We start from the raw sequence: 10099 nt of genomic DNA, 5'->3' as shown, positions 1-10099 counted from the left end.
TTGGTGGAACTGAGAGGTTGAAGATGCTACACATAAGGAGGAAGCTTCTTTGGAAAATGGACGAGATGGGCGCTGGTAGAACTGTGGGTGCAGAGAAGTCTGTAGGGTGCAGAAGGAGTTCAGCCTTGTGGCCTCCATGTATGTGCCTGTGGAGTTTGAAGAGCAAAAGAGGCGAGGAAAGGGAATCACGCAATAGGTCTTAAAAGATGAGGTTTGGAGTTCCCATCGTAGCACAGTGGTTAACGAATCCGACTAGGAACCATGAGGTGGCGGGTTCGATCCCTGGCCTTGCTCAGTGGGTTGAGGATCCGGCATTGCCGTGAGCTGTGGTGTAGGTCGCAGACGTGGCTCAGATCCCGCGTTGCGCGTTGCTGTGTGGCTCTGGTGTAGGCCGGCGGCTGCAGCTCCGATTGGACCCCTAGCCTGGGAACCTCCATATGCCGCGGGAGCGGCCCTAGAAAACACAAAAAGACAAAAAAAAAAAAAAAAAAAAAGATGAGAAGGTTTGAAATCATTGCCTACGATTGATTTTCAAAATGTGTCTTAAGCACTCACTATGTCAGAGCCTCTGATAGGCACCAGAAAACAGCAACAGACAGAGCAGACGTGGCTAGTCTGGCTGGTCACCCAAAGAAACAGGAGGTAGTGCAGGCAGAGAAGAAACTCTTGTTTTGAGAAAAGGTTGCAGTTGCACGGTTTTTCCCGTGGAGTTACTCAGGGCTTAGAGGAGGATTTCTGATGGGTCTTAGACAAACGGTGAGAAGACCGAGAGGCCCGGGGGCTGAGGGTGCTTGGAGGATAAATCGTGTGTCCCACAGACAGCAGCTGAGTGCCTCCCGTGTGCCGCGCGCTGTGCGGGAGAATGATGGGCGTTGTAGACCTTGATGGGACAGTGGCTGAAGGAAAAACCCAAGAAGGGGACAGGTAAAAACGTTGCAAAACTCGGAGGTTTGATCAATGCACTGTATATTTATTATATGATCTAATGAGCACTATGTTATAAAATCATTCCCCTTTAGCACCCCTGCAGTGTTATGATATAATTCTTGAGCTTAAAATATGTACGGCGGTGGCTGCCCTGGTTGCCCCCGTACCTCGGGGTGCCCACTGAGGCCAGGGGTGCTGAAGATCCCGTAGCGCCCCGGTCAGCAAAGAACTGCCCCACCAAAAGTGCCAGTAAGACCCCTGTTGGAAAAGTCTGACGTAGACAGTAATTCGAACTGCAGAGCTGTTGTTCATTCTGCTCCTTCACACACGGATCGTGCCGTGTAGGATCTTCAGACCAGAACCGTGAAGGGTCCCTTAACGTGCGCTTAACTCGTGGGTTCCCTTCTGCCTGTGAGCCCACATGATTGTGAGCTCTTCAACTTACCCAGCAGTCGTTGCTTCCCTGTGGGTCCTTTCAAAGTAGGGGTTTTCTTTTGCAGGATGTCAAGTTAATTTCCTACTAGCCGAAACACGGACGGTGTAATGCTGTAATTATACCTGCTGTGTCGGTTTTCTTCTGTGATGATGTAAACTTAAGACCTTGAGTTTCATGTTTTTCGAGGCCCGTAAGTAGTTGCATTTTATCTTAAAGCTAGCCCTACATTTTTTTTTTTCCTGTTTAAGTGACAATTACTTTAAATGTTCCACTGAATGACCTTGGTAAACATTTTTTGTTTAAAAATTCTAACAATAGGGAGTTTCCATTGTGGCTCAGTGGTAACGAACCCAACTAGTAATCCACGAGGATGTGGGTTCCATCCCTGGCCTCGATCAGTGGATTAGGGATCCAGCATTGCTGCGAGCTGTGGTGTAGGTCACAGATGTGGCTCAGATCTAGCGTTGCTGTGGTGTAGGCTGGCAGCTGCAGCTCCGATTTGACCCCTAGCCTGGGAACTTCTGTATGCTGTGGGTGTGGCCCTAAAAGACAAAAAAACAAAAAACAAAAAAAATTTTTTAAATTCTAAAAATAAAATCCAAGAAACTAGTCAAAACTAAGAAAATACAGAAATAATGCCCATATTTCCTAAAGTGTTTAAAAATTTGCAGAATTTCTCATGATGCCCGGTAGTCTTCAGTTGTTGAGAAAGGAAAACAAACTAGCCCAGGTTATCTTTGGATCTAGCATCTTAGTCACATTTGAAATTTAAAAGCTTATCAGTTTTGTGGAGATGAGGAAGTGGGAGAAAAGGGAGGAGGTACTTTTGTTGAAAAAATGTGTTTGACTCTCGTGTTCTCTCTTCCACAGATAAAAGTGGAGCCGGTGGTCCCGGCCCCCAGCCCGGTCATCCCCAGGCTGACCCTTCGAGTCGGAGCGGGCCAGGACAAGATGTGAGTACAAGCGCTTCCCGGTTCAGCCGCACTAGCTTGGCCTTGGCCTTCTCTTCGCCTTCCTAACGGGCATAAAACCTGCAGACCTTTGCCTGTGCGAACTATAGGGCCAAGCTTTATTTTGAGAAGTCTTCATTTTCAAATCTTTACTGGTTTCTTTCTCACAGTAAATTCTCGCTCTTTGTTCAACATATAGGATCTTTTTTTTTTTTTTTTTTTTTAATCTTTTTCTTTTTCTGGTTCTTTTTCTCTTTTTTAAAGACAGGCAGAATGTTGTTTCTGTGTAGTTGGAAAGACCCTGGGTATCTGAAAATTAAGAGACTATGTGTTGAATGGATTGCTACCATACTGTATCGGGTGGGTGTCATGTGGAACTCCCTCCAGTGTGTGTTCTCTGTCACCAGGACAAAGAGAAAAGACTCGTCTTGCTCAGATGGCACATGGTTTTATTCTGCGCTATAAACAAGAGACTGCCAAAGGCTGGGTGAAACAGTGTGTAAGAGTAACAACTAAAGTCCTAACTCTCTGCCCTTTTTTAAAAATGATTTATATTTTTCCCATTATAGTTGGTTTACAGTGTTCTGTCAATTTCTACAGTACAGCAAAGTGACCCAGTCACATGCGCGCGTGCGCTCGCGCACACACAGACACACACACACACATTCTTTTTCTTACATTATCCTCCATCATGCGCTATCAGAAGTGACTAGATATAGTTCCCAGTGCTACACAGCAGCATCTCATTACTTATCCATTCCAAAGGCAATAGTTTGCATCTATTAACCCCAAATTCCCAGTCCATCCCACTCCCTCCCCCTCCCCCTTGGCAACCACAAGTCTGTTTTCAAGTCCATGAGTTTCTTTTCTGTGGAAAGGTTCATTTGTGCCGTATATTAGATTCCAGATATAAGTGATATCATACGGTATTTGTCTTTCTCTTTCTGACTGACTTCACTTAGTATGAGAATCTCTAGTCCAGCCATGTTGCTGCAAATGGCATCTTTTGTTCTTTCTTATGGCTGAGTAGTGGTGTTGTTTTTTGGGTGTTTTTTTTTTTTTTTTTTTTAAAGAGAGAACTAGAAACATAAACCCCATGTTTGCTGTTTATTTTCTTAATTTTCACGGAGTCATCACACCAGCCTACCCCTCTTCAAAGTAAATTAGTTGGTGCGGCTTCTTTTCTTCATCTCTGAGGGATGAATTTAGACCTCGAGTGATCTTACATGGTCCTAACAAGGTGGTGAAACTTCGATTTTTTAAGAAAAAAATCATTCTTCTAAAATCATACTGTACATCATTTAAATGAATTTTATAAGCTCAATGTGCAAGTTTACAACCTTATTTTTTTTACCAGTAAGCCTGAAAATGGATTAATTTACATTGCAAACAGTCAAATATTGTGTAGAAAATAGGCTTACAAGGCATTTGACTTTCATTCAATTTTTAGCCATAAAAATGAAAATAAGAGCCATGAACTTATCTATTTAGCAGGTAGAATAGACAAAGGAAATTCGCTTTGTGTTCTCATGGTTCATTCCATCAAGACATCATTCATATACTTAAGATATTGGAAGGTGTGAGAAATAGATCCTATGACTCTGGAACAAAATGTCCAGTATTGGGAAAATTATAATACCCAGACCTTCTGGACAAATTGTCTTTGAAAGTACATCATTATACAACAAGCGTGCTTTCTGATATTTAGGTATATAACTCCCATATTATGTGAATTATTAATCATTTGACCAAAATTAGACACAAGGAGATACTTATACTGAACAAAGGAATAAGTTAAGGGAAATAAATCACATTTTAGATGTAAAAAGGGAGAAAAAAAGAGACCCAAGCTACATAGCCATAGGGTTGTATATAAAATGTAATTTAATCAGAAAACTTTGTTTTCCTTTTCTTTTTGCTCTTTTTTTTTTTAATGTTTATTGCTCTTTTAAACCTAAATCAGGGATCAGCAAACTGTGGCCATGGCCAGTCCATCCCGCTTTCTGTTTTTTATGGCTCACAAGCCAAGAATTGTTGAAAAAACATTAAAAGAAGAATGATATTTTATGACACATGGAAATTTTATGAAATTAAAAGTAATCTTTTATTGTTATAGCACAAGGATACCTGGCTTATTCCTTGGCAGTAATGATGGAAGGGAGACGTGGATTCATGTAAACGTGCCTTTACTAAGTGTGTTACACCTGGGGGTGTAAAGATGCTCTTTTGAAGAGGGATTAATGAGTCGGCTAGGATTCGAGAGAGGGAGTGTGAGTGGTCTAGGGGAGGGGGTTGTTTATTGCTAAAGAACAGGCAGAGAGCAGTCTTTTGAAATTATCGGAAAAAGAAAAGGCCTTGCAGGGTTCAAATTATACCCTCTCGTTGGAAGACCTTGAAGACAATATTCGGTTTCTAAATCTTACATGAAGAAATCATGTCTTTGGCCCTTTATCCAGGAAAGTGCTTTGAGGTCGGATTATTTCCTTTTTCTCTATTACTGTGCCTTGAAGCCAAACAGAGGGACCTTGTTTTTCCCTTGATGGAGGGGCCTGGAAACTGTATTCTAAAGGGTCTGCCCCGTACCTCCTTGTGATAGGGTGGCAATTCAAGGTGACTTTGTAAGGACCTTAAATTCCTCTAACGGTCTCCCAGTGGTGGGTTTCCAGAGTCTGCACGGAAGGTGGAACTGAAATGCTCACCCTGAAGTTTCCATCTCCACGCTCCATTGTTCGTTGGGCTGGTAGGAATGGGGAGACGGCCCATTCAAATGCACGGTGCAACAACTGGGTCTGGCCTTGATGCCGGGAAACAAGGGAGGTCTCAGCTTGCCCAGGAGTGGCCACCTGGAGCCACCCCAATGAGGACCTTGAGGTCCCACTGGACTGGGCGACGGAGCGGACGGCGATGGCATGTCCACTGGCACAGGATGGGCAGGTGGCAGCACAGGTGCCGTGTTGATATCCCAGCCTTATCGTTTACCGCGTCCGTTTCTTTTGAGCAAGCGTAGGAAGACCGGGCTCACTTTTGACATTCGTTCATTTATTCGTCTCTGTGAAGAAAGCCGAGGGCAGTAACGAGATGGGGTCCCTTTGGGGTGGGACTTAAGGATTGTCCAGAAGGACATGGCAGAGCAGGGCCTGCACGCCTCTAAGTTTCCACATGTGCTTATATTTATAAAGCTTAAAATTCTGTGACGAGAGCTTCTCATAAAACCAGATAACTTTAAGCATCAGGAAAGTGTTAAGAAAAAAGGTACCTCCGTAAAGATCTGGGGATGAGTGGCTGGGGGGTTAAGCATGTCCCCACTCACGTTCCTCCGTCTGCCCCTCGGGGCTTCTCCGAGGGCGGAGTGGCCCTCCTGCCAGCATGTTATCTGTGTGGGCAGCACGGCTGCTGTGTTGGAGGAACCGCGAGCCGGGCCTGCTCTGAGGACATCGCCGCCCTTGTGCAGCGAGTTCACCAGAGAGGGGCAAGGAGCGGGGCCCCTGCAAACATCCCGTAACACTCAGCCTTTGTGCCAGGAAATAACTGGTGCTACATCGGATCACGTGACGTGGAGTCACACATGAGGCCTTTCAGGAAAACAGTGTCATTACCGTGAAGAACTCTAACTTTTCTCTTGGCGCACAACAGACATTCTCTTTTACAGATTTAATCCTTTCCCCAGAACATGCAAGTTAAGCTGAGATACTTTCCAATGACTCCCCAACTGCTGGCAATTATACAGTTTTCCTTCTGCTAACATTTTGTCACCACAGCCATGAGAATGATCAGATTTCTTATAATTGAGGAAATTCTTTCATTAATCAGACCTCTCTTAGCAGAGGTGCTGAAAATTTGGTGATTTCCTTTGCATGTAAGTAATTCAGCTTTTTTGTCGCAGTTCATAGAGTTTAGCTTATGCCCGGGAGGAGGCTTTTGACAGTTTTCTAAATCATTTATATATACTTTAAAAATGGGAGCTAGAACTTTGCTCATTCATCTTGAGAAGTAAATTGTTCAAGCTTTAAAAATATAAAATATGTATTGATATTTGTTGTCTTTTTCGTGATCCAAACTTTTCTGATTAACTTGTTTTGACAGGACAACTAGAAATAGAGAATAACCATGGGCAATTAGAAAAATAATCATTTAAAATATTTTTAAAGAAAGTAAGCATTTTATATTTTTATGTAGCCACATTTAATTGAAAGACATTTAATAGGTGAACTGTGTATAGTGGTGTTTTCGTGACAAGTTCTTTAAAAAAATAATAGGCACGATTTTTATCCCACTTTCTGCATTTTTTCTATATTTAAGATGTTGCTTATTCATATGTAAATTTTTCCCACTCTAAACAAATTTAGGGTGACTTAAAGTAAGCACTTAAAATAAGGTTATTAGAAAATGGAAACAGGAAACCAAGACCAAGGAGAAAAAAAAGAAGGAAACAGTTGGCACATCAAATATGATTACAACTTCTTAGTAGCGAGTGCAGAGTGAAATACTTTTTTTGTTTGTTTTTGAAACCTCAGCAGATGGAGATTCCCAGGCTAGGGGTCGAATCAGAGCTGCAGCTGCTGGCCTATACCACAGTCACAGCAACTCAGGATCTGAGCTGCATCTTCAGCCTTCACCACAGCTCACAGCAATGCTGGATCCTTAACCCACTGAGCGAGGCCAGGAATCAAACCTGCATCCTCATGGATGCTAGTCAGATTCGTTAACCGCTGAGCCACAGCAGGAACTCAGGAGTGAAATGCCTTTTTAAAAAGGAAGGTACCTCTTAGTTTCTCAGGAGTAAGGTTTTTCAAGACCCTAAATTTGAAGTTTTTATTTCCACAAGCAACCAGATGGCAAGAACAGCATCTTCCACAGGCACTTTTACAGCAGATAAAAGGCATTTTTTATTTGATTATTTCTTACACCAGCCCCTGACCCATGGGTATAGGCGGCCTAGCAGCACCCCCAGAGGAGGGGACTCTGTAAACGGCTTCTCTTCTCTCCTTGAAACACTTATTTATTTATCTATTTATATCAGTCAGGACTCTTGGTTGCAAGAAACAGAAACTCTCAAGGAAACAGAGTTAAAAGGGGTTTATTTGACTTCAGGCGAGGTGGTATCCAGGGTTCAGAGTGTCGTTAAGACTCTGCTCACTTTCTGTTTCTCTCTCTTGCCTCGTGTGACGGCAGAGATGGCCCGCGTGGCTGTTGGCCGTCGCGGTTCTTCGTGCTCACGGGCTGAGTTCCCCTTTCACAGCAGCCGTGGTCAGTTTCCCCCAGGAGCCACGGCCAAGTCGCCAGCCCCGGTGGGAGAGGAGGTAGCCCTGCCAGAAGGGGAAATGGTAAGTTCCAGAAGGAAAGAAGGACTCTCTTACCAGAATAAGGGATGAGGGGCAGGCAAAACCAATTGATAACGCTTTTATTTTATTTAGGGAAAGGCAATCAAATTCATATTTTTATAAAATCACACTTAGGGTAGAGCAGGGAAGCTTATTGGTTTAAAAAAAAAAAAGATCCTTTAAGAATGGAGTTCAAGAACATTTTAGAACGTCATCCTGTCAGACCTGGAAAGCCTTTGGCTCTTCTATTTTTAATTTGCTTCCCTTCCCATAAAACTGCCTTCTTTGATTAAAAAAGAAAAAGAAAAAAAGATTGAAAAGTGTTGATAGTTTTCTTTGTTTTGCCCTGGTTAACTTGCCCTGATACTGAAACATGTCATAGGTATTTTGCCCATATTGGAAGCTAAATACCAAGAACAATGACCCCCCCCCCAGTAAGTATATAAAAAAATTTAAAAACTTAAGAATGACTATATTTAAAATTGACAGCAAAGGACTTACTTTTAATGGTAGTGAGAGATGGTAGCACTCCAAATGAAATTTCCTAGCGGCTGAACACTGAATACAGGACTCACGGACCGTGTTTGTTATTCTTGCCACCTCGTCGCCCTTACAGATTCAGCAGCCCCAGGCCAGATATCTTGGTTAGAAATCCGAAAGGCAGCAGGCCGATAAAATTCTTCCTACTTGGGTCTTCAGCCCTTTTCTGATTTTTCCAGACTAGAAGATCTCCGACCTCCTGCTATCACTGTCTCATTTTTACTGAGCTAAAAAAGTTAGGATGGGAGTTCCCATCGTGGCGCAGAGGAAACAAATCCGACTAGGAACCATGAGGTTGTGGGTTCGATCCCTGGGCTCAGTCAGTGGGTTAAGGATCCAACGTTGCCGTGAGCTGTGGTGTAGGTTGCAGATGCGGCTCAGATCTAGTGTTGCTGTGGCTGTGGTGTAGACCCCTAGCCTGGGAACCTCCGTATGTTGTGGGCTCGGCCCTAAAAAGACAAAAGCCGAAAAGAAAAAGAAGTTAGGATGACATCTCCCAGTTTAATTTCTTCCCCTGGGACACGGTAGTTTGTTGACCAACACCAAAGATGCAGCATTTTGAGAAAAAAAAAAAAGTATGCTGTCGGAAAAACTAGCTTTAGGTTTTGGGGAATGCCTTTTACTACGTAGTAAAGCAGGTGGAAAGATTCTAATCAAAGCACTTCCATCTTCCTTGTAAACAATTACAGCAGTTCCTACACAGATGCCACATTAGAAGACTGGGGAAAATTTACTGGATTCCATTCTAATGCAATTAGAGCTAATTTTGTTCTTTAAATGAATAAAAGGTCAGCTAGTAAATCTAGCTTATCTTGAGTCCAGACTTCAATAAATTGTTTTATTTAATTTGTTGTAAAAGATCTTATCCTTAATGGGTCTAGGTCTTATTAGTTCACTTAGGTTTTAAAATATTTATGACCACCTTTTTAGATATGATTTGAGTGATAGTTGGAAAGTTTCTCTCTGCAGTGTTATCGAGGCCCGAGATCACTAATTGAGTGAATATAGGAAGGTACTTAAGATGTGTTATCTAGAAAAAGCTGATGCGAACTTGCAGAATTTAAATGTTCTTTAACCTGTGACAGGCAGAGATAATTTAGCTATATCATGGTAACCTTTTGGATACTATCTGACTATAATTTCCCCTAAAGATCAAACTACTCACCCTGCTAGTGTTTAAAGAGAATATATACCTACTGATGAAAATGCTCTTATTATTACTGACAACACCACCGGAAATTTAAATTCTTTGCATTCTGTGGTTCGCTGCCGTTTGGTGGGGCTTTAGTATGAAGACACCTAGATAAAGACCTCAGGGGCACAGCGCTGCTTCCTCCTCTGTCCCACTCCCGCCTCTGATAGTTGTGTCCCTGCCCGAGCTTTGTCTTTTAGAACATTGAGCCTTTGCAAGTGCAGCTGCCACACTCTCAGCGCAGGGGTTGGGTGGAGGGCCATGCCGCCGTGGGGGCGGACCAGCCATGCCGCCGTGGGGGCGGACCAGCCGCATTACCCCGTTTGCATTTGCTCTCTGGTCCTGGCCCTGCATCTGCCCTCACAGCTTGTCCTCCGGGCTCCAAGGGGCCCAGCGCCCCTCTGGCCTCTGGGATCAGCCCTTTCTCCATCCTCGCCTCTCCCGCCTGCGCCGCCCGGAAAGTTCTTCCCCTTCCTTCGTCACCGCCTCTCTTCTGCATCTTCCTCTCCTTCCTTCTCAGCTCTTCCCCTGGCCGTGGGTTCTGCCATCCTAAACCCTCTCGCCTTCACCAGCCTCCCCTCTAGGTGAGGGCAAGGCCACATCGCGTCGTCTTCTCATTCTCACGTCTCAAAACTTAATTCCTCATATGTGCTTTCTTTTGACTGTTTTTTCCGAGTTTGTTCCTAAACTCACGACATTCTGGTTTCTGCCCTGGAAATGCTTCTGAAGCTTC

The 10099-nt window shown here is 43.6% G+C and overlaps 1 protein-coding gene across 3 annotated transcripts in view; it reads left to right on the top strand.

Moving 5' to 3' along the window:
* TAF3 (TATA-box binding protein associated factor 3) overlaps nt 1–10099 on the top strand; it is a 154158-nt gene that overhangs the window by 126345 nt on the left and 17714 nt on the right. For all 3 annotated transcript variants that reach the window (XM_084980984.1, XM_021064999.2, XM_084980985.1), the window contains one exon: nt 2234–2316. In XM_084980984.1, the coding sequence (XP_084837110.1) occupies nt 2234–2316 (83 nt within the window). The remainder of the gene's footprint in view (nt 1–2233; nt 2317–10099) is intronic.

The sequence above is a fragment of the Sus scrofa genome, chromosome 10, assembly GCF_054392235.1.
Source record: "Sus scrofa isolate SSC_HxYL_T2T_F1_AM1 chromosome 10, Sscrofa_HxYL_maternal_Yorkshire_Landrace_v2.0, whole genome shotgun sequence".
Lineage (NCBI taxonomy): Eukaryota > Metazoa > Chordata > Mammalia > Artiodactyla > Suidae > Sus > Sus scrofa.
The sequence above is the reverse complement of the archived record's forward strand: the minus strand, read 5'-3'. Positions and strand labels throughout refer to the sequence as shown.